At 37.7% G+C, this 25341-nt stretch overlaps 2 protein-coding genes across 4 annotated transcripts; one reads left to right on the forward strand and one right to left on the reverse strand.

The window, feature by feature from the left end:
- The first annotated feature begins 1163 nt into the window (after positions 1 to 1163).
- On the forward strand, positions 1164 to 20074 carry LOC131793670 (uncharacterized). 3 transcript variants are annotated; one of them, XM_059111118.2, is made up of 7 exons: positions 1164 to 1272; positions 9515 to 9583; positions 10311 to 10381; positions 15372 to 15627; positions 15760 to 15887; positions 16056 to 16123; positions 19678 to 20074. In XM_059111118.2, exons 1-7 carry the CDS (start codon positions 1179 to 1181, stop codon positions 19838 to 19840), a joined length of 849 nt encoding a protein of 282 aa, XP_058967101.2. In that variant the 5' UTR covers positions 1164 to 1178; the 3' UTR covers positions 19841 to 20074. The 3 variants fall into 3 exon arrangements, with proteins under 3 accessions (XP_058967101.2, XP_058967100.2, XP_066028024.1); XM_059111117.2 differs by lacking the exon at positions 1164 to 1272 and adding an exon at positions 4959 to 5126; XM_066171927.1 differs by lacking the exon at positions 1164 to 1272 and adding an exon at positions 8950 to 9166.
- Positions 20075 to 20237: 163 nt separating this feature from the next.
- LOC131793669 (proteasome assembly chaperone 1-like) lies at positions 20238 to 23818 on the reverse strand. Its single transcript, XM_059111115.2, has 4 exons — positions 23386 to 23818; positions 22570 to 22768; positions 21748 to 21884; positions 20238 to 20965 (listed from the first exon to the last, which is right to left on the reverse strand). The coding sequence occupies exons 1-4, from the start codon at positions 23815 to 23817 to the stop codon at positions 20888 to 20890; spliced, it is 846 nt and encodes a 281-aa protein (XP_058967098.1). The 5' UTR covers position 23818; the 3' UTR covers positions 20238 to 20887.
- Between the last annotated feature and the right edge of the window lie 1523 nt (positions 23819 to 25341).

Consider the following 25341-nt stretch of genomic DNA (forward strand, 5'->3'; position numbering starts at 1 on the left):
TGAAAATTTCAGCTTGGTTGGCGAGGTACCTGGGAAAGGGAAATGTGCCAATTCCTGTTCTTTCTAAAAGCATTTGCTGTTGATATGCATCTTATAATATCAGTCAATGAAATGTTGACAAGAAAGACGGAACCTTTGGACCCAGGTCGTCAAAATCAAAGCGGCACTTGACATACAAACTATTTTAATCAACTTATGAACGACCTATGCAAACGCTCTCTTTTGTCTCGCATTCTTGCGATTTTTTGAGCAGTAAAGATGTCTGATCGCAGTTTCTCTGAACTCTATCACTTAAAACAATTTCAGCTTTTTTCGAACATGTAAAATGGGTTCGTTTGTCGTTCGGAGTTGAGTGGTGAAAAACTCCTATGCTTTAAGGTAGGCCTTCCTTGAAGGTTGATGGTTTCGCAGTTCATTAAATCAGAGAGTACGATGCTGTTCTCTTTCTCCTTGGTCTTCGCAACTTTCTAGTCCTAGTGCGTTTAGAAGGAGGAAAAATATTCTAAATTGAATCACGTCCACTTTCACTTTCATCCTATACTTTAATGAAAAAGATCTTAAGGTTCGGAATAATTTCCCAGTATTTCTATTTCTCCGGAGTTGTTCACGAAATGATAAATTATTAGGAGAGATTATTTTTCTTCAAAATGCGGAGTTACCCTGCCCTGGGAACAAGGGTAGTTATAGTTGCTTTTCATTTCGTTGAAGAATTCAACACTTCTCTCAACTAATTAGATTTTCGGTTACCTGCTAAGCTTCCACGATTGATTCAATTGTCCAGAACCTAGTAACAAGGTTAATTTCCCCTTTTGGTTTCATGCCAAGCTGCGCGCTCTAAGACACTGGAAAAGTTTTTAAATTTTGGACTAATTATCGAGTATTTTTAATACTTTCAAGTTGTTTGAAAAACAATGGATGATAGGCAAGAATCTTCTTTTTTGATGCCATACAGGAACACATCATCCTGGAGGCAAGAGTAGTAGTTGTTTGTTAAAAACAGAAGGAATTTCGCACTTTGCTCAACTTACCACGACCTATTTCCACATGGGGTCAAATTAACTCTTCGGTTTCGTGCTAAATTGCATAATTTTTTTGTAAATAACTGAGAACATAATAAAATTCGAGCGTTTTTACGGGAAAAAATTAACAACAGGGATTAAAAGCTTTGTACAATAATTATGCTTTCAAGTCATAATCTTTACACTGTTAAGAATGATTTGGGGAGTGTTCCTTCCAGTTGTCTCCGTTCAGAGAAGTTTTTTAAACAAACAAGTAAGTGCTATTCTATGTAGCATTGCTCTTACCTTATGACTGAAAATAATTCGTTAGAAGGAGACATATGACATGTGTATGCCCCTTTTCTTTAGAGCGTGCCTGCGGCGGGCTTTCTAGCTTTTCAGCTACAAGAACGAGGTTTGCGATCGTCTTTGCTACGCGCTTGTAGCGAACTGTGAAAGAACGAGGTCTAAGAACAACTATTTTTACGACTAGATTTCCCATAGAGAAGAATTACGAGCAGACTTCCGGTAATATTGCATTCGACGAACTCCATCAGAACGCATTTCTTACCCTCCCTTACATTATGTAACAATCTACCTTTCAATTCTCCGCCTTTCATTCATTGCGACAAGAATTTTTGCCCAATCTATCGGACTGCACGTTTCATGAGTAGAATCTATTAATGTTTATGTAATAAGCTGTTACAAGAGGATTTTTAGCTATTAAGTTAACTGTACTTATGCTATTGAAAAATTCTAATTAAACCTGGAAACTGCACTTTGATAATTCATAATATCACCCTTGCAATAGGCTTAAATAGAACTGTGTTGTGAAGCTTTCTTTGGTCACAATAAGCTTGTGCTTGGTCACAACAAGCCATTGTAGCACTTAATCACAACAAACACAGTACTTTGTCCCAACGAATTTATTTTGGTTAGTATTTTAGTGAGAATTTGTTTTACCTGGTCGTGCCAAGACCGTAGATTAAAACGCCTGTTAAAGTCAAGTTTACTGTGCAAGTCCTTGTCTCAACAATTGTCAACAGCCATAATAGCTTTCTTTCTGAAGGGAAGAAATCTATTTTCCAAAAGCAAGTTATATTCGCACTGTAATCTGTTCTCAGTTATTTATGAAAAATTACGAAATTTGGAAGGAAAGACGCGTAGATTTATATGAATATTAATTTTTCCACTTTCCGCTCGCTCGCAGATTTGTGTTCCGCATCTCTTAAGCTAACTCCGCTACAGCGTAATAAGAAGAACTAAGGCGATTTAATTGCTACAGAAGCTTTCCTTTTCAGCAGACATATCAATAAGTATATCCTGGATGTCTGAAGAGGTAAGCGCGTTCGTTCCTCGATCAATAATTGGAGAGCAAAAGTGTAAAGCCAGACCTTTATTCCAATTAGAAAAATTTTGGAGCATAAACAGGGTACTCTCAAATAGGCTACTTTGCTTTTCTTCTTTGGAAGAATTGTGAGCTATCACCAATTTCACTCGTGCGTTGTTCACTAAGGATTAGAGCTATATTTGGTATGCGCGTGGGCGTGTTTTGAATCTTCGATCCTTCGTTGTATTTTTGTTGAGATTCATTCTTCCAACTACTGCTGTTTACAGTTCAAATACTCAGCTATTACTCAAATGAATTTGATAAGAGCTGCCAACTCCATCTCGATACTACACAAATTTGTGCGTCTAGAGGATACAAGTAAATATTCACTGAGGAATCTTTGCCTCAGTAAAAAGACCCACATGGCACATTGTAAGAACATACGGATGACTAAGTTTACTTTTTTTATTGCTTGACGATTGACGAATTTTTTTCAAATACTCAGGAAATTTTGACGTAAATTTATCGAACCCCGAAACCTCTCAGAAGCACTGGGTGTTTTAAATTGTTATTCTTGTTTACGTTCGGGCTGTGTCGAATCCAGAATACAAATGTATTTTTCCTGTCTGGCTTCTCATATGTCCGATTGTGTTCCATCTCGCTTAAAGATGTCGCTTTTTTATGTTTTTCTTCACCTGGTAAGTAATTAGTACTCGAATATTCTATGAATCTTATTTCATTTTCTAAAGTCGGTAATCCTTGGTTACTTGAGATGTATCACAAAACAGAACATGTGTGTTGGTTGAGAAGAAGCTAGTAAATCAATGATAGGAAATTTGATGGGATGATCTTGGTCTACCTATTTGTGTTCGCACTCAGTTCATTTCAGTATCAGCGGATTGCTTTGTGAGTTGCACTGTTTTTTACATCTAGAAGTAGAAAATTCAAGGCTAGCCTAATATGCTTCGAGCTCGGTTTCTCAGGAACAAATATTAATCTAAGAGAGGTACGGGAAATAGGCGAATGAGGCGTTATAACGGAATGCTATATAATCACATTGAAAGACAAGTATTGGCGAGGCCAGGCTTATAACGCTGTACGAGAACAAGATAATTGTCTGATTGCTTTGATAGCATTCTAAGATACGATATAAGATTGATGAGGATTTTAAGACGCAGTCTAATCGGAAGTAGGAAACTCACATTGGCTCACAGCCTGTGTCGAATCCGGAATACAAATGTATTTATAATACTGGTGTCTATTATTTGCCATTGAGCGAAATGGGTCATATGGCAATGCTGCACTTAAACTAAGGAAGTTTTTCTTTATCAAAATCCCTATTTGAGATTAACTTGAATCAGATAACTGTAAACTTCTCGGCGAAAAATCATCATGCCTCATGATACAGCTGATTCTTTCGTCAAAAGTTAGCTTTAGGTTTTCTAGGGAATTACTCTACAGCAACGAAACTCCAGAGCACTGACCAAGGGGAACCTTCGCCGCACTTAGTGCGAAGGACTAAAATGAACATAAAACGTAACACAGCTACCCATTCTTAACATAATTTTCGTCGTAGAAAACAAAACATAAACGCAACAAACTAAACAGTTAGTAACGGGATTCTTTTTGTTCTAATCTTGACCTGACCACCGCGGGCGAGAAACCGTCTTTGTCACTCTTCGTCGACTGAAAATTTTCGTTTGATGCACGCGGTTCTTCTTCGTAGGGCTGAATCGTACTTACGACTTCCATCTCTTCTTTACTGCCTGAGTACGGTGTACAACAACTCTCGGTAGAGCTTGCTGAAGGCAGGTAGACTCCTCGGACATCGGTATCGGATACTATTTCAAGAGTATTTAAACGCTGACTGATATGAAGTTACAACTAAGATGAGAGAGATGTCAACTGAGAGTTTTCACAGTTTTCTACATCATCACCCACTGATTCATTACTCCTGTCCACGGGACTCTTTTAACACAAAATAAGAGCACTTTAAGGCCCGAAAAAACCGACTTTTAAGTTTTTTTAAATTTTTCTTCTATCAGAATTAATTGGTACATATGATAAGCTAAATATTTACGCAAAAAAAAATACGCAAACAAAAATTCGTGTCATAGGCACTTAAATAACCCGATACTTGAAAAATCTCGAGAAAGAACTGTCAGCTTTGACAAGTCAATAAACAACCCACAAACTGGAAAGTTTACAACTCTTCGTTTATGTACGACGCAGCCTAATTGGTTATTATGCTCCTAGCGAGCGATCGTTTTTGATGTGTCTTTGTGCTTGAAGGCTGGACTGAATCACGAACGGAATCTGCCTTAAGACATAAATCAAATCAATTCAAGTATCCATTCACAATCATCAATTACTTTTACTTAGTATTTAATTTCAATATTTCTTAGTTTGCAAATCTGTTTACTACATATTACTTTCTGTGCTACTTTATGTTCATTCAATAGGTCATGAGCGGAGTTTCAGCTTCAGTGTGCGAGAAAGAGATTTTAATTCGTATTAATCAATCAATTCCGTCCGTAATTGATCTGGAAATCTTACATCACCTTCTTAATAGGCTATAATTCGAGTTCTTATTAGTCTCCTGCCATATTCTTATTTACCTAAGAGGCTGTAATAAATACTTTGCGTTTGGTTTTAAGTCACTCACTCGTAAAGCGCTCTAAGGAAGTGTTGAACTTAAAAGATAACTGTGGGTTGCTGAAAAGAGCCACTCCTGCTGTTTAAAATGCAGATTATCGTTTATTTGCTTTGTTTGGTTGCTCATTGCTTTATTTTTAACGGTGAGTACGTTGTTTTTCATCACAGCTATATTTCACGTTTTAATTCAGTTACGGTATACATTACTTACTTATTGCCGGTCGAGAGTTCTGCTTTGATCTGTTGAGGCAGTTTGAATCTTGATTTGCTGTATGCTTCATTTGAGTTAAAATTGGAAATGAAATATTACTATTTAAGAGTTTTATACTGTGTGTAAAGTAATCATGAGGTACTTCTGGAAATTTGATGGACTTCTGGCGGTGGTTCAACATCATCCTCATCACAAAACGATAATCTGAGTGAGAATATGAAAAGATTTTTCGTGTCAGTACGACAGAGAGATGCTATGTCGGGTCTCACTTGATATGTTCTTGTGCCACCTGTAATTTTCAAGGCTAGGAGCTCACTCTCTGAAGTTCTATCACTTCTTTTAAGTCGTTAATGGATTAATAAAGATTAATTAGTGCATTGTTCTATGAATTCTTTGTGAGATCAAGGAAACTAAATGCGGATTTTGAGCCGGACACGCTAAGCAGTGATAAAAGCGTGTAGACTAAGATCCAAAATCTACTAACTGTATCCAAACAATGAACCAAATAACGCTTTTAATTAACCGCTCTCATTATCGTCAACGAGTTTAAGGGTGAAACGGCAAGGAACCACCCTTACTCATGAACTCAAAAAATAAGTAAGTAGCGGCAGTTCTAAGTTAGTTAACTAGTCTAGCAGCGTTGAGACAGAGTATTACAGAAGTTCCACGTTGGCTGCAAAGTACTGGTTTCATTTTAGGCCAGCCTACATATTTCCTGGTAATGATAAAAATTAGTTTAAACTGGTCAGTTTCATTTTCAGTGACTCGCTCCTCACTTGTCATTGAAGTTTTCAATCAAAGGTTCCTTTGAGGCAGCCCAACGAATTCGTTACATTCCTCGAGTCACTTGTTACTTATAGGCCAATTATGTGAAATTGTTGGGATAATTTTGGACAAGATCTACGTGGGAAAACTTCTCACTTCCTCACCTAAGACTAAAACTCTGAAGAAGTTCATTTTGGATTCTGGTTAGGAAACTGTCTTTTACGACCGCTTATTTCTGAATTAGTTTCCAAGGCACAATTAAGTTTTGAATTCATGTTATCTGATATTAACCAAGTTCTCGGAATAAGTTGAGGCTTTTCACGATAATTTACGGTTAACTGCAGTTGGTTTTCCTCCTGGGATGTATTCCCAAACAAACTCGTTATTCCTTTCTCAAACGCCTGGATTTCATGAAAAAGTGGATCGAGTTGTTTATCAAATTTGTGCGAAAGTACATGCGTTTTCAAAAAGTTGTTAAAAACTTTTTTGTTTTTCTAAAAGTCATTCATTGTTTTTTAATGCTTGAGTATATCTGGTTTCTCTTCTGAAGGTTAATTCATTCGTTTTGGTTCATGTACGAATTAATTGTAACTTGAAAAGAATGTTCTTTATATAACTAGTTTCCCGTTCAGAACCACAAAGCGTGCAATCCAAGTTTTTTGTTTCATACAGTTTAAAGTATAATGAATAGCAATATTTGGGTGGCTGTTATATATGTTATTTCCGAGAACCACCTCTTCTAAGGATTAGACAACAGGGTCTTGGATCACGGTAATGACTCCTCAAAGAGTTGAAAATCACTAGTTAGTACCATGAATAGATGAAAGTTAATCGTATCTTAGTTAGCATGTTTGAAGGCTTCGTGTCATTAATAAGGTTAAGTAAGAACTGTCCTTTTGAAAAACCATCACTTAGATTAAGTCAGTCTTGATTTACTGATTGAGTAAAGATACATCGGGCACGCAGATCCAATATCAGTGTTGCGTTGGAAATCTAGGAATTGTTATTTCATCATCCTTCGCCGAAAAAGTCTAACGATAAGGAGACCTTAATCACATTTAGGACAATCAGCCCAGAGACAATGGAGATAAGATATCCATCTGGAATGGGGATACGCCCATTGTGATGAAAGTTTGAAGGCATGCTTTTGGGAAAATGGACTTCTCCCTCATCACAACTTTATCCCATTATGTATTCCTATAAAACTTGAACTCAAAAGCGCTCTTACTTCTCTTCATTCTGCAACTGTTTATATCTCCTAAAACGAGTTCAAAGGTTAGTCAGCAAGGAATTTCTGATTAATTACCTCAGCGGAAAGCCAAGGGCCTGAAATTCTACCAAGTTAGTCGAATGGCATATTCCCCAAGTGTCTCTCTCTGCGGGCAACAAACAACAGCCATTTCACAAGCATCCACATTTGATACGTATAGAGCTGTGCCAAAGAGAGTTTAAAAAGATTAAGATATCGAACGAAGGAATATAATTAATCTGTCACTTCAAGTTAAATAGCTACTGGAAATATAAATCCAATTGTCGGCTAGTGGATCTTTCTACGGCTAGTGGATCTTTTTACGACACAAGCGCTTCAGTTGATTTGCAACATTTTGCAATGTTTCCAGTTTGACAGACGGTAAAAGAGTTCCCTTTGAGAGCATTAGAAAAGGACCTTTTTTTTTTTTATCCCAATCTGCCGTTTCGTCGGTTATAGATTCTTATCCCTATTGAGTAAAGTTGTTTACAAATTGACAGAGAAAATTATATTGGATTGATAACAGATCGACTATGTTTTACTGCACGTTTCGGATCATGACCTTGAACTTTTCGAGTCGAGCATCTTTTTTCAATCATGGAATTGACGGATAGACAACGAAAATTAGACCATATTATAACATACAAATTTTTCTACGTCTTGAGGGGTCGAACTTTTAGAAACTGTATACACGATCTCCTGCCAAAACCATGGAAGCTTGCATGTGTCTCGGAATCTTCATAGTAGCTTTTCAAGGAATTAGTCAGTTTGCAAACATTTAGTTTTAAATTGTTACACGAGCTATTTCTTCTTTTCTAAGGTCCTTGAATATCTGCTTTCATCACATTTTGTGTAATTTTTGTGGCTACTGCCTCCTACGGAGGCGAAGCCATAACGCTGTCGTGTTGGGTGAATGAGTGTAACAATAGAATACGAACGACCTCTTCGTTCACAACGAAGTGTGCCGAGCTTTACCCGATGTTCCTCGCTCTTGGTTTTTGTTTGTTTCGGAACATCTTCTGTCGTTCAACTCTTAGAGACGATTTCTTCAAATCGCTTCGAATTTTACACGGAATATTAGCAGATGATCACACAGTTTTTCGGTGCTACTAATTTTTTGTCTCGAACTACAGAAGACTATAAACATCTCACAATCATTTTAGAATGGTGCGTGAAAAAAGAAAGCTTTACCTTGCAGTAATGTTTTGAAAGAAGTGATCGGCACATCATGAAAATTCAGAGGAATTTTTTTTTCTTCAAAGAGAGAGCATTTTACTGTTTGAATCAGCGAATTATTCTCAGTAGATCCGAAGATATAATTTTTTTTCAGTTCTAACCAGTTCTGACACTACAATAGATGATAAACATCTCAAAATAATTTCACAGTGGCGTCTCCGGCACGTAATTGAAAAAGAGACCTTTTCCTTGCAGAAAATGTAAATAGGTTTGATCTGTACATCGTGGAAACTTTGAAGAAGAATTTTATTCATTTGAAAATAGATCATCTTACCATTTCAATCAGCAACAACTGTTCAGAAGAGCCGCTAACTTTGCGAAGCGAACAAGGTCCGAAATATGATACGTTAAGTTCAACAGGGTGACGCCATTCGATGGAATGATAGAATGGTGGAGAGGTGGAGAGGTGGAGAAGCGGAATGGTGGAATGGTGGAATGGTGGAATGGCGGAATGGCGGAATGGCGGAATGGCGGAATGGCGGAATGGCGGAATGGCGGAATGGCGGAATGGCGGAATGGCGGAATGGCGGAATGGCGGAATGGTGGAATGGCGGAATGGCGGAATATTCTACAACGCGGAGTGCCTCGTTGTATGAAACAAAGTCTCACAAAAATGGAATTGCAATGAAAAGGGAAATGATTTATAATTTACAGGCAAATCAAAATTAAAGGAAGGCTGGTTTAATCATTATTGGAGCCAGGGATAGACCGATAGAGGAAAAGTAAGGTTCTTGAGCTAGCCCTCATAAGTTATCAATACTATTACTTTTGCTATCATAATCATTATTATTATTTCTGTTATTATTAATATGATAATTTTTTGCCATCTAATCAGTGGTTGAGCGTAAATTATTTACCATAGTTTTCAATCATCTTGCTCTTATGGAACAGGGCTCTCAGTATGTGGGATGCGGCAGGTTTTCTGTTTTACATGCGAGACAAATCTTCTGCAACACTTCCTTCTGGCATTATCATACAACCCCTGGTTCTTTTCAATGCTATAAAAAAAATTGTGCTATATCAGTAGCCACATGTAGTCTTAACTGCCTGTTCTCTCTTTTGACTTTCAGTGGAAGCAGTGCAAGTAAACAGGAACACCTGCTATCGCAAACAGAATTTCGAGCTGGTCGCATACCGACGTAAATAACCTACAGAGGACCTGATATGTACTATATTGTTAAATGAACCCAGTCGCGTTGTTAGTAGACTATTGATGTCCACTTGCCTCAATTAACGGTTGTGAACAAACTCTATTTCAAATTACAGATTCTGTGCAAACCAATTTATTTCAGTAGAGGATGAAAATTAACTTATCAGCGTACTCATTAGTACAATCAATCACAACAAATGAGTTAACGGTTTACATGTTCTAGTTTGAAAGACATAAATGCGTGGACTTGTTAACACTATCGTCATAAATTTTCATTTCTTAATGCCATTTAGGTTGTTTACTGACATCATAATTACCAATAGTGACTATTATCGACTTGACAAGAGAACATGATGTTTAACTTAACTAGAGGACCGCCTCGTTCATCAGAAATAATTATAACGATCTTTCAAGAAGGTGCCTCACTAGTTTAATGAACGTCATAAGAAAGGTGGAGGACTTTCCTCGGTTTCTCCTGGTCAAACTTCTTAGCTACGCTCTAGAAACATAAACTGTTTAACCTACCCCCTCGAACAGTTTCAATTTGCTACCTTTTTATGTTTGTTTGTAAGATTTGTTTAGTTGTTTGCTTGCTGTAGCACCGAAACATCCCATGGGATAGTGAGTCAATTCCTGTATTATTATCGATATCAGCATATCATTAGTATGGATAGCGTAACGATTCCTGAGTTATACTTGTTTTATCTTCTCTTTAGGGGGGTCGCAAGAGGGGGCCTTGGAACAAGTTATGGTGGACGTTGGAGAATGTGCAAAGGATAACACCACGGTAAAGAGACTTACTTTTGATATTGCGAGCTTAGAAAAGTCTCACGGGATAATCACCACTCATTTTTTTTACTTAAAGAAAAATTTGGGGAAGAGTCCTCTGTTATTTCGTTTACTTAGAACATCTCAAGTCAGGTCTCCATTTATTGATAAAGCTTGTCTTGTAGCATATTATTTTAAAGACACGGTTAGTTGTTTGCGAGGTCTGGCAACCAGGACCCAATTGTTTGAAAAGAAGATTACTTGATTCTTAATAAAGAAACCACAACTTTTAGTTTGCAAGACATGTTTCGACATTCTTATGTCATCTTCAGTTGTAAATGCGATTTTAACGGTTGTACATTTGAATTTATATGAGATTACGTTACAAATTACGTCATATTGTTTACGTTACAATTTGAATATTAAATACGAAAAAACGTGACATAGCACGCGCCAGATGGGGAAAGAAGGAGAAAAGAAAAATAATGATCATAATAAGAAAAATTATTAATAATAATAATAATAATAATAATAACGAATTTTTTTTTTATACAGGATTGAAAAACCCATCAGTGTGTAACACTGTTGTCCTTGGGGTCCTGTCAAAAATAATAAATAAATAAATAAAATAAAATTTAACAAGATATAATCATTGATCTTAAGGTCTAGAAAAGCATACAATAAAATGAAAAAAAAAAAAAATTAAAAATTAAATAAAAATGCTCTGAAAAGGATACCTATAACCACGTTTAGATAGAATTTAACTAAAATAATCTCGCAATTTGTTCTTAAATTTCAGTCTCGAATCTAACGACCTTAGTTCAGCAGGCAGGTTGTTGAAAGTCTTTGCTCCTTGGTAATAGAAGCTCTTTTTACCAAATTCTAAACGAACTTTGGGTAATTTCACTGATATACCGTTATTCCTAGTGGCCTTAGAATGAACCAGCCTTTCGAAGTAGTTCTTAAAGGGTGTGCAAACATTATTCAGGAGACAGTCGAAAACAAACAGACAGCTTTTACGCTTGATCAAATTGTTCACGGATGGGGGATTAAAAGAACTATTGCCGATAACTTTAAAGCCTCGTCGTTCGATGTTCTTTATCATTTCCTTTCGGTAATCCGGAAAGCTAAGACCAAGTGTTCCGCAATAGGTAAAGATAGGTGCGATCATAGTGTTATAGATCGATTCTGCACACTTTTGGTCGATCAAAGGACGAATTGATCGCAAGAGATTGATTCTGGTTGCAGCTTTTTTATAGATTCGGTCAAAATGTGATGCGAGGTTTAGTGATGAGTCAAGGTGAACACCTAAGTACTTATAGGTAGAGGTATTATTGATGAGTGACCCATTAGCAGAAAGTTTAAGTTCCTTGTCTTGAAGGTTGATTCTTTTAGCTGTTCCAAATAACATAGACTCCGTCTTGTCCTTTTTTAGGTTAATGATCAGTTCGTTGTCTTTAAACCATTCGCACAGGTTATTCATATCCTCGCTAAGGCTTCTCTGTATAGTATCAATATCTTTAGAAGAGGTATAGATGACTGAATCGTCGGCATAAGTGATAATCTTCGAATGTTGAAGCGGTTTATGTACATCGTTGAAAAAAGATAATGAATAAGATAGGACCCAGGATACTTCCCTGAGGAACACCTGTGAGAATGGGTTGAGGTTCTGATAGCACGCCTTTATATTGGACAACTTGTGATCTGCAGAAAAGGTAATCAGTGAACCATGCGAGTTCTGTTCCACGAACTCCGTAAGTTGAAAGCTTGCTCAGGAGGCCAGAGTGACTGATGGTGTCAAACGCCTTGGATAGATCGATGAAAACACAGCCTGTCAGGTTACCATTCTCACCTTCTCTTCTGATAACATCGGTAAGATGAGTAACGGCCAGTTCAGTAGAGCGCATGCGACGGAAGCCGTACTGAAAATGAGAAAGTAGACCATTCTGTTCAAAAATGAGCCATCAGCTGCTTAAATACCACTTTCTCCAGGATCTTTGACATTGAAGGAAGTATTGAAATAGGCCTATAATTGTCGATTTCGGCCATTGAACCAGATTTAAAAAGTGGTACAATTTTAGCCGCTTTCCAGTCAGTAGGTACAGACCCTGTTGCGAGAGACAGGTTAATTATATGCGTGAGAGGCTTGGCTATTATATCAGCAGAGTCCTTTAACATTCCAGAAGGAAAGTTGTCAAGGCCAGAGGACTTATTTCTCTTAAGGCTCTTTAATGCATTAAAGACAACTTTTTCCGAGACTGATCTAAACTCAAAGTTCTCTAGCGGCTGCTGGGTGTCTATTATGATGACAGAATCAAAAGGAAAGAGACAACTCTAGATGCTTCAATTGCTGATTAAGGATGGGTTTGTCCCACTTAATATGCAATGCCTCTTTGATCTTAATTTTGTATTTCGAAGCGGCAGAATCTAAAATGGTGAAACATTCTGTACCACAAGAGTCGAGACAGGCCTTTGATGATTGTAGGTGCTTGTAAATGTGTGAAGTTTTGTCAGACAAGAGGTGCTCACGAACCCGTGTACAGATGTGGCGAGTGGTCTCACCAATATAACTGGCATTACAGCCAGCACACGAAAATTTATAAACGACACGCGAACGTAGACCTGGTGGTACTGAATCTTTCACACTGAACAAGTTTCTGAGCTTAAACGTATTGAAGACTAACTTAATATCTAAATCAGGTCTACAATAACGTTTCAGTAGATGCCTTAACTTGGTTTGAGCGATGTCAGAAAACCGCCCAACATAAGGAAGTTTAAAATAATGCGAAGAAGGGTTTCCGGAGTTTAATGTGGCGTTATGCGTGGGAGAAGGATTATAGCTCTTGGCCAGATGTCTTGAGATAATCCTGTCTATGACGCTGGAAGGGAAACAATTTTTCCGTAGCAAGAAAATAAGTTTTTGTACATCCTTGTGGAAACCAACCCAGGAATTATTGATCTTATATACTCTGTCAACCAAGTTCTTATTAAACCTAATTTGTACATCATAGGAGTGAAGCTAAAATAATTCGTCAGAAGACCAGTAAACGTCTTCTTGCGGTAGACGCTAGTAATTATGGATGGATTACTGTTGTCAATCAGTATGTCTAAGAACGATAATTTCTCATTAATTTCCTTTTCCATTGTGAAGCGAATACTAGGGTGTCTGGTGTTTAAATAATCAAAGAACAATACCGCGTCCTTCTCATTATTGAACAAACAGAAGGTGTCATCGACATAGCGTCTGTAGAAAACAACTTCAGATAATGAATAGTTGTCTAACCAGGTTTTTTCATGATGTCCCATAAAGAGATTTGCAAGTACTGGAGCAAGTGGGGACCCCATGGCAACTCCATCTATCTGATCGTAAAACACTCCCGCAAACAGAAAACCGGTTTCAGCTGTCGCAAAGGCAAAAAGCCTTCTTAGGTCAGCGGCGTTTATCTTAAGACCAGGGTTACCTTGATAAATATACCTAATTGCAATATCTATGCACTCATCGAGAGGTATACTAGTGAATAAGCTCTCGTTACATCAAATTGTAACGTAAACAATATGACGTAATTTGTAACGTAATCTCATATAAATTCAAATGTACAACCGTTAAAATCGCATTTACAACTGAAGATGACATAAGAATGTCGAAACATGTCTTGCAAACTAAAAGTTGTGGTTTCTTTATTAAGAATTATTGCCACTCTGCTGTCTTTACGTCCTTTTGGTAAGATTACTTGAAAAATTCAACTTGTTCTTGATATATTAAAGTTCATATATTAAACTTGTTCTTGATATCTCTTGAAAAAAAGCGTATATTAGGGCTTACGTTCTTACGGTTTTACTCCAGCGTAAGATGCAGCTAAAGGAAAAACATGAACAATTAAATTAACTAAGAACTGGGAAATTGAGATATTATTTAACTTTGTCTGTGGGACAAAGTCTAATATTAAGCTGAAGGATTTTAGACTGTGCTGGAAAAAATGAAATTAAATCATAAACCGATTATACTTACGGACACACTCGAGGCTGTTAATCTTCCAAAGAGGTTTGCTTGTGCCAACGAACAACGCAAAGGGCATTTTGGAAAATTTGAGTAGGGAATGCGCATGGCTGGGTGAAAGATAAGCCCCCCAACCCCCCGCGTTTCAAAACGTTCCACTACCTTTGCATAAAACTCTACATTATCATTAATCACTCGGAGAAATCGCATTTGAAGTAGTCTTTGACTTACCCTCGGCGATTAATGAGGAAAGGTAATTTTTTCCTTAAAGAAATATGCTGCAAGGTGTAAAATCTCTAGTATATCGATGAAAAACTACTGGGCGGCTCACGTCTTATTTTCCCGCTCAAATTTTTGTAGTCACGTGAAAAATGTGAGCCAATCAATCGGAGCTGAAATCAGATTTTTTTCGTGGAATTGAGTTACTCTGAAACTCTATTTCCGAAAATTCTAGAAAACGCGGCTTTGAACTCGATGCGTCGACCATGGAAACCTTCGTTTAAAGCTATTTTCCGAAGCTGAGCCAGGAGTAAGAAAAATATCCACCAAGTAATCGAACGAGACGTCAATGAATCTACAGAATGAAATTTGATTATTTTTAAATGAGTCCTAAGCTTCGTATGAAAGCCTTAGATATTTCTTTACCTCTTTATCAATATCAAGCTGTCTCATAGTTCGGGTCGCTAGAAGGCTCCCATTGAGCTTTTTGGAAAATTCTGGAGGTTTGTAATTAAGTGCGGAATAGATCGGATTCTCTTTGAGGAACCCTGAAGTATAATTCAGTGATAAAGTAGTCAGTAAGATTCGAAGGAGTGGTCAGTGCATAGTAAAACAATACGATTATTAACCTATTTGCTCTCTATGCGCCGAACTGGATGCAGACTTTATCCCCCTACAACTATCACGCAACAGGATTCTTGATGGTCATGATAAAAAAGAATTGTAAATTTTTGTTAGTAATAGTTACCGAGTGTTCATTACTCTTCTTTTCATTCCTGATTTAATCTCTTAGAACAATACATGCCTCCCTTATGAACTGACCGAGCATCGCAATTACGCCATGGCACCGGTCATTATTGAGAAGGAGATCATAGAGAGCTGTCAGTCGGCAAGTAACGGATGTCAGCGGCTCCCACGCCTGGTTAAGTATTACAACGGAACTAAGTTTGAGGTCACGATTGACGTTGGAATTTGTAGTGGACAATGCCATGGAAACACTAAATGCCAGTCATTTGACAAGAAAACAAAAAGCATTTCTTCAGCAAACGGTAAGATTCGTAAAATACCTTACCCGCATAAGATTTTTTTGAAAAATTTTTTTTCTGAGTAATTATAAAGCAGTAGTGAAAGATGCGTTTCTGAAGATCGCTCTTAAAACGTCTATGTTTTCTGTACTCTAGGAGATAGATGCCTCGTAATTATTGTGGACTGTGCATGTGTGGAGCCTTCATGCTACCGAGTGTCACGTTACGAGGGATTTCCAGAACAGTACACTGACTCCCATGGAAACAAGGCAATGCGAACCAAGGTAAACATTCCCCTGATTTTCATTTATAAAATTTTCCTGACAACTTTTAATCAAGGACTAACAAAGAAAAACAAAGCTGTTGCCTTTTTACCACACTGAAAGAGGAGCAGTGCGCTGTTGATGTCGTGGAATTTGGTGAAGTGATTAAATAATATCTTGATATTATAGATCATAGACGTTGGAAAATGCATTGGTAACTCTCGATGCCTCAAGAAACTTCCCACAGGCAACCAAAGGTGTTTACCAACCAGCCATTATTACTGTTTATTATCCAAAATTAAATTTCTATGGATTATCCAAAATTAAATTTATTATCCAGCGTCACTAAAAATAGTACAAATAACACGCGAAACGAGTACAAATAACCCGCGATATTTGCACGGATGATTATTTTGTCGATTGTTAAAAAATGTTTCTCAAGTGGACCGTCTCCTCACGGCCATGTAACATGCTATCTATAATATGAACACCAATGAAATACCAAATCATTTCACTTCAATATCGAAAGGCGCGATTTTTATGCGTGACCATACCATATCGAATGTGCAAATAATTATAATAATAATAATAATAATAATAATAATAACAACAATAAAATAAAACTTTATTCAAACACGATAAATATTTAAAGCCAGAGGCTTGTGTAGTCGTGTTACAGAGGTATTGTACTATTAATCCACTTAACGACGTTTTTTACCAATGTTAAGAGAGTTTATGGGGCCATGGAAAGATCCTCTGTGAAAGAGCATTGCTTCGCATTTAGTTGGATGAGGAATTAAGGAATTGGCAATGCACCATGCATACAGTTCAGACAAGGCAAGGTTAAGACTTGCTGTAACTTCATCAATAGATTTACCGATGATGTAAACGGTTGTGTTGTCTGCATAGATGTAGATTGTACCTCTCTTAATTGATGAAGGCATGTCACTGGTACATAGGGCAAAAAGGAGTGGCCCCAGAACCGACCCCTGTGGTACTCCGTACCTGACGACTTCAGTATCCGAAGTCTTCCCGTTAACAATAGTGAACTGCTTACTCTCTGTGAGGTAATCAGTTACCCATGACAAGATGTTTCCAGTCATTCCAAACTGATACTGTAGCTTGTGTAATAGGAGTGGATGTGAAACACAATCGAACGCTTTTCTGGAATTTACGAAAGCTGCTCTTACGACCAAGTTTTCATCAATTGCTTTTCGCCATATTTCTACGAGATGAATTAAAAGTAGCTCTGTTGAATGCCCTGCGTGGTATGCCCACTGTCTGTCTGTAATCAAATTTTCACTGATAACATGGCTCTTTACCGTGCCAGTCACACAGGATTCCAATATCTTACTATGCGTACAGAGATAAGAAATAGGCCTGTAGTTACTTATGTCCGACTCATCATCATGATTAAATACTGGAGTTAAGCGTGCTGTCTTTCACGTGCTAAAATACGTCGTTTCCATAGAATACTTGAATAAGTAGTAGAGGGGCTGAATTAATGCTGGCTGGGCAAGCTTTGTTAGTCGTGATGGGATGTTGTCAATACCAGGTGATTTATTACTTTTCAACTTGTCTAATTTTGTGTCTACCTCTTTAAATTAAAGAGATATATCTGCAATGTTCTTTGTCATTATGGGACTTATTGTACCTGTTATTGGACTTGTTGTTCCATGAATATCATTTGCCAGTTGCTCTCCTATGTTGGCAAAGAACGTGTTCATGACATTAGCCTTTTCCTGGTCATTAACTATTACGCTTTTGTCAGATCGCTTTAAAGGGCCTTTTATTGATTTCTGGACATTGTCCGGCCTAGTGGCAGAATTAAGAATATTTCAGTAATTTCGGCTATTTTTAGCATCTTTGATCTTGTTTTGAAAACACTTTTGCTTAGCTCTTCTGATGTCAGAAGTAATACCGTTCCTGATAAGATGTTATCTTCACGTGTGAAGACATGTTTTCGCGCGAAAGATCTATTGGTATTTCAGTGGTGTTTATATAATAAATATCGATTATTTAATCAATCAATCAATCAATCGGTCACTCAGTGAAGTGATACCATCACAACGGTCAAACGTCTTCCCATGTAAGATGGTGGCGAACATCCAGGCTTTCAAAGCAAAGTTGTCTCACAGTAGTTTTAAACAACCAAACAAAAAAGTGAATCACAGCTTATTAAAACTGTAGTACTTTTTACAACTCGTTTATTGATCATACTGAGCTTTGTGTTAGAAAGGTCTCAAGTTTTTAAATTCCCGAAATTTGTTTCCTTTACAGATTTCTTTGAATGTACCTCTTTTGTTTTACATGTTTTGCGTGCTAGAGGTTGTTTATGATGTTTTCCCTTGAAATTTTTGTGAAGGAAATAGAAAATTGAAGTCTTTGCGCATGCCCGCCGTTTGACCTCTGTGATAATAATCCCATGATGCCTTTTTGGTTGTTGGTGTAGGCTGTTAAATAGTGTATTTTTTTTCTATATAGAAACAAACCAGAGGACGCTAATGGGACAACAAGGCAGATCTTTTCTATTTAAAAACATTTCGCAACATGTTGTAACGTGAAAGTCAATGCAGAACTAGTTAAATTCCGGTTTGTTGTGCCCATTTATCTGCCTTGATGCTCGAGACAGAATTTTCTTAGCCATATCAGTCTGCTCGATTTAGCTCATGGTTAAGATGAATGACAGTATTTAAAAGGGCGATAGTCAATGTGAATTTCATTGACTTTTCAACAGTATATAACCTTTTCGATGTTTAACTTTTCTGCAAACTGTGCCGCGCTATTTTATTTTAACGCGCGAGTCGTGCGCCAATCATCTCATACACAAAACGCAACAACAGAAGTTAAGCTTCTCTTGTGGTTAATATTTCAAAAATCTCTTGAAGAAAATTTGATCAAACCATACTGATTGCGGCCTAAGATGGTAAAATCGCCAATCTGCAAAAACTCTAGAAAAATTTTTTTATGCTATACGGCTTATAGATATGAACAGCCCAGAAGGGCGTTAGTTTGTGAGCAGTTTTTAACTGAAAACGAGCATAGCCGTGACCATTATGGCCAGGATTGAAATCCGAATCCCGAGGTCAAGGTTTTAAGAACAGATATTGTATCCACGGAATTATTCAAGATATTCAGAAATGAATACTGAAATCTTTCAATATACCCATACTTGAATATGGCGCCCACCTTCCCCAATGTAATAGCGGAGCTCGCAGAGCGTAGCCCCATAATTATACAAAATAGTAGTAACCCATCAAGCCGAAAAAATTTGGATGTACGACCGTACGACCGTATAAGGTGCTACTTTTAACATGCGTCGTCAACTGTACCGCGGGCACGCCAACTCCACGGTTTGTTCAGTAGTCCAGTGGTCAATACACTGGGCTCCGAGTCGGACGACCCGGGTTCTAGTCCTGGCCGGGGCAAGGCGTTGTGCCCTTGAGATGTGCGGGAAAAAAATGCGAGCTCCGCTTTTAGGCTCGGTTGGCTAAATCTATATATACAGGTAAGTAGGAAAACTTGATGGGCGCCCCAGCCTCGAATACTGAAGCGCCCACACCGCCCCCTCCCCCCGAAGAAAAAAACACTGGAGTGCACATGAGTAGTATTGATTATTAGCATATAATACTGGCAAAAAAATCTCTAAATTATCTGTCTATGGTACATCTTCACGTTTTGAAAGTTAAACAAGCACCCACCTCGAAGTAAGCAACCACTCTCAAGGTCCAAACATTTAATTAGCGCCTAAATAAATATAAATGTTTAAGGAATTGTCCACAAATCAATCGTTTATTTTTTCTTTCTCTAGGATTAATAAGCCAAAAGGAATTTGGAACAATCTTATTGGTTACAGCACAATGAGGTGCATTACTAAACGCTCCAAGGCGCATTCTTTCATCACTGCTGAGGGAAAAAACTTCAGCGTCCGCACCGTGGAAAGTTGCGCTTGTCTTGGCGGAGGGACCTCGTAACCCTGTTAAAAACTGAAGCCGAGTTGAAGTAATTCCAAAAGACTGCTGGATGTGTTACACACTTACAGTTATAACTTTTGATCTAAGCAAACACAACATTGAGAGTAATGCTATTGTAAGAATCATTTTTAGATATGTGATATGATTTCTCACCACCGGTGACAAGTTCGGTTGAATATTTCAATCCTCTTTGATTTTGTGTGTGTCATTAAAATTCGGTTGTTGTTGATGAAAGCGAGTACGTTTTGGAGAGTTCGATTCGATTTATGAAAGGTATTATTTAGAAGTAGTTCTGACAGTTTTACTACAAGTGTAACCACCTACAATGTTTGAAGTATAATGCAAGCTGTACACTGACTATGGTAGTCGATAAGACCCAAAATTCACATAATAGATGTCTGTTTGATCTTTGAATTTAATTAGCTCTTATAAAAAGTCAAGTCTTACAATAGTCCACGTGAGATGAGTCCTGAAGAGAACAGCTGCCAGTAGCAACTGATCATCAGAGTCCAGTGAGGAGTTATAGTATGTGTCAATCAAGTGTGACGAGTCTTATTCGCATAGAGTAATTTCGTCATTTTGCTATGATTTTATCTGCCGTTAGAGCCCAGTAGCGTTTGTAAACTGTGATTGGTCAGTTTCGATCTGTCAGTTCGTTCGGTAGTTGTCAACTTCTCTTAGGAGGGATTTTTTGCCAATCAGTAAATTTACTCCAGGCCTCATTATATTTTAACCAGTAGTCAATCATGTAGGAGAGAAGTGTTACCATCGAGAATGGAATGTGAAAAAAAATGTGCCAAAATACCTGAACCAGAATTTGTCCAATGGAAAACTTTACAATTTTTCCAGACATTCGTATTTCTTTTTCGTCTCGCATTGTTCACCCATGAATGGTAAGACGCGCAGTGTCCATCTAAAGCGGTAGTTTACTAAGTGTATATCATTAACAACTCTATTTCGTTTTCTCTACTCGAGGTGGGATAAAGCTCAGTTCAGTTCACATCTGTACTCGATAACTTAATTTTTCCTTTCCCGAGCGAAATTCTCCTACATGTACATGTTCATCTCTATCAATTTTCCAGATCTTAGTGACTTCAGTACTTTTGTTACTTGTTCAGCGGATGCCTGCCATTAGGGAAACAGAAAAAAGGAAACTAGTTATCATATTATTTCGTGTTTTAAGGTTTCAATCCAAGTAGGGATATTGCCATTGCAGCAAGCCGGTATCACCCCTTGGGATATAGAGCTGGCACAGTTTCCTAGCAACTTCATCATTCTTATCATTTCCTCCAAACATTCCCTATACTGATTTCCCGATTATTTGAATTTTTTTGGAACTTTTGACCCATATACTCAAATTTAAATAAAAAGCCTTATTTAAGATAAGTTAAACAAAATTCTTGAAATAATGATCTCTAAAAAAATGAAAATCCCTTCAGCGCTGTTCTCTATCTAGCTTTCAATGCTTACCACTTTTTCTCAAGCAGTCATGCTTCTGCCCTGACACATCTTAAGGTGTGTAATCACCCTACAAGGGAAGGGGAGGGGGGAAGGGGATAAGTCTAGGGGAGGGGGAGGGGGAGGGGGAGGGGGATAAGTCTAGGGGAGGGGGAGGGGGAGGGGGATAAGTCTAGGGGAGGGGGAAGGGGATAAGTCTAGGGGAGGGGGAAGGGGATAAGTCTTGGGGAGGGGGAAGGAGGAAAGGATTAAGGATAGGGAAGGTGGTAAGGGGATAAATCTGGGGAGGGGGAAGGGGACAAAGACAGGGGAAAGGGGCAAGAGGATAAGTCTAGGGGAGGGGGGAAAGGGTTAAGGATAGGGGAGGGCACAAGGTGGTGGTCTCTCTTTTTCCCTCTCACTGTTGAACTTGAAAAGTTATTAGCAAAATGCACTTAACTACTTATTACCTGGTGAAGTGAGTTTAAGGGAGGACTTTTGAGGAGGAATTTGAAGGTTTCAACAGATTGTGAATCCACATGAGATGACTCCATGAAGCATACAAATAAAGCTGCAGCTAAATTGTGGATCTGACAATACTGCAAAACTGCACCAAAAAGAGATAAAAAGCAATTAAGTATCTAAATAAATATATCATCTACAGAAATGAATAAATATGCACATTAATGACTAGTTTAAACTACTATTTCATCATCAATAAAACAGAATTAAGTTTTCTAATACCTCTTTAATATCAAAATCATCAAAAAATACATTCAAGGGTTCCATACATTTCTCTATACATATCCTAAGGTGCTGACAAGGAAAATGCATTTAACTATCAAAAGCTTCTTTAGTTGGTTATCATTTCCTTTTTTCTTCTGACCTGATTATAAGATTCAGGGGTGATATTGTGAGGAGGAATAAGATTCTAGTCACTCTTAAGGGTCAAAAGGTTAACTTGAGGCTATATGCACTGGGTAATCAAAATGTTACAGCTTGCTACAAGACTAACAGACACAGATCACCAAATTTCTGACTTTCATGGCAAGTTAAAATTCTTTGTCCTAGACATGGTGATAAAAATGGTGGCGACTATAGAAGATCCACTCTGACTTCTCTGACTTAAACTCCCCAGGGAAAGAAAACATGGTTTAAGTCAGTGGGCATTCAAGTAAGCTAAGAATAGTAATTGACAGAAAAAATGGTTTAAAGGAAATCGAATCTTGTTCAAGTTATTAACTTATTTTGAGTGTGGGGAGTTTCACTGTAATCACATCATTATTTCTCACCTGAAGCTGCAACTCCACTGATGACATTGGGAGTTTCCAACAAAGAGCACTCTTTCTGTGACAACTTTTCCAGCCAGGAATCTGTCTTTAAAACTTTCACAAAGTCAGACTTGAGATTTTCAGGTGTGTCAGTGTGATATTCACAGGCTGGTGCTGATGATAAGATGACAACTTTGGATGGCTTTAGAAATTCAAACAACTGAAAAATCATAAAGAAAGATGAGAGTGGGATACACACAAAAATAATTTGAGTCCCTAAACAGGAAACGAACCTCAGACCTTTTAATTCTTTCTCTGATGCTATACCATTGAGCTACTGAGAGAGCTATGTTGGGCAAGACCTCTACTTGGTACATATCTGACAAGCATACCAAGGTTGTCACTAATTGCACCCACTGCTGGTGATATTTGCCAATGAAAAAGCAGCAATCACCGCCTGGATTTTTGGCCAGCAATCGGCAGATAAGGCTATCATTAGATAATGAATACTACTGCAAAAATTTTTTTCCTTGTCAGCATCATAGGAAATGTAAAGAGAAAGTGTGGAGCAATTACAACCTCTTGACTAAAAAATTTCAAACGCCGCCAAAGTTGCTGACCTCAGGGCATGACATATTTGTTTACAAATAGGTGATTTCACCGCGTAATTTAGTCAATAATCATCAACTATCATGAAGCGTTTGAACGCAAATATGCTAGTCTATAATAATAAATGAAAGTTGAAACTATCGTCGACCACCATCAACTATCATGACCGTTTGAACGAAGCTTACAATTTTCAATACTCCGTATCTTTTTAATTGTATGCATGGCTACCTTTTCAGTCCATTGGAATGCTTTTTCCTGTGACACTGGTGTTGGGCATTGACAAAGAACTGCTGAGTCATTATCGTGTGGCGTTTTCAAACGATATAAGCGGCTCGTCTCGTCTGATTTTGACGGAGAACACAAATTTTCAAAATCTATTTCATTTCTCTTATTTGTTGAAATACAGGCAACGATTTCACTCCCCGCTGACAGATAGTGAGCTTCTACAAATGTCGTCCCAACTTCTCCGATCGCGAGAACGAGTAAGGAGCAGTGAGTTGGAGAGGGCTTTTGATTGATATTCCGGGATATCCATTGAAACTCAGAAATTTTCAACTCATTCTCCGAGGTAGATAACTCCTCGTCTTCTTCGTCTTCTTCATCGTAAACCGCACGAGAAGAAGGAAACTTTACCTCCCAAACACCAAATGCAGCCGCCATCTTGATTCTTTACAAGTACCCAGGACTTCAGCGTTCAAAGCGTGGTATTCATCAAAACGAGGTTGACATGAATAGATATAAATAAATGCCTTGCGTTACAGATCTAAGTACAGTCCAATACAAAGAGCATATTGGAGGGGAAAAATTATTATGATCAAGCTTGTTTTTCTTCCATGATTTCAATAGCTGTAGTTTGTATCTTTCCCAACAAGAACGTTTAACAGCAAATAAGAGATTTTAAATTTTGGCATGTTGGCCACGTGGAGTCAACTATAGTATAGTGTCACGGTTATTCAGACTGAATGCATGTAATTAGATTTTAGAATATTCTTAGCTATACACATTTAGCCCGAAAATTGCCAAAGTTCACATCCTTTTCATGACTCCTACCTGGGAAAGAAACTTGTTAAGGACAGAAATAGTAAAGTTTGTTTAAAAATTAATACCCCAAGCATCAAGCACACCTCATTTAGCCATTCTAAAGAAGAGCACCTCCCTCCCTCAAGTCAACAGGTGCCAAACAACTGTCAAAGAAATCTGATAGAAATGCTGGGGAAAACGTGTTTCCTGCCACGGAAACTCCAAAAAGCTTTGATTAAATGGATCAGTGGGCTCTTCAGCTAACCCTACCTTTTACCTTACAAATAAACATACCAGTTTTTGTCAAAGTTTTATTTGAGTTATAAAAAAACTGACAAAAAGAAAAATACATACAGGTGTTTATTTTCTCTTGTGTTGCTAATGTTTTTTTTATTGCCACATTTCTCCTTAAAGTTCAAATGTTGCACAGGGTGATGTTTTTCAAAATTTTTATCAGTGGTAGCTTTTTATTCTATTAATTTCAATTCACTATATTTTGTTTTAAATAAGCTTACTTAACCTGTAAGACTATGATAAACTAAAACTTGGACCCCTGAATCAATCAAGTCAGTACTACTTTCTTGAAATTAAAAATATCCATACTTTAGTTACCACTTGTGCCGATGATATAGTAGGCATAAAGATGTCAGTGGCATAGTCAGCGTGTAGGCCTGTAGCCCCTGGCCTACAATTTTTTCTCCCTGCTTGACTTTTATAATATTAACTTATAATATGATAAAAGTTGAAACAAAAATTGAGCTTTCCTTCATAACAGGCTTACAACAAGTCAAAAAGCTGGCTAAGCCCCTGGATGCATTTTCTTAAAACTCACTATTGTACTTTCTGCATGAGTTTTCCAATGTTTCCCCCTCTAACTCCCAAGATCTGAATGTTAAGTCTCCCCTCTAGTGGCTACACATCTCCATATAAATTAATAAAGGGGTAAGTTTCTAAAGAAACTGTGGTGCTGCGTCAGTGGGAGAGTATAGCAGGTAATTTAGTGTTAACAACTGGGTTGAAAACGTAAATTAGCCACCGTAAAGGATAAAAAAGCTGACGTTTCGAGCGTTAGCCCTTCGTCAGAGCGATTACAATAGATTACAATCGCTCTGATGAAGGGCTAACGCTCGAAACGTCAGCTTTTTTACCCTTTATGATGGCTAA

Source organism: Pocillopora verrucosa, chromosome 9, assembly GCF_036669915.1.
Source record: "Pocillopora verrucosa isolate sample1 chromosome 9, ASM3666991v2, whole genome shotgun sequence".
In the NCBI taxonomy this organism is placed as follows: domain Eukaryota; kingdom Metazoa; phylum Cnidaria; class Anthozoa; order Scleractinia; family Pocilloporidae; genus Pocillopora; species Pocillopora verrucosa.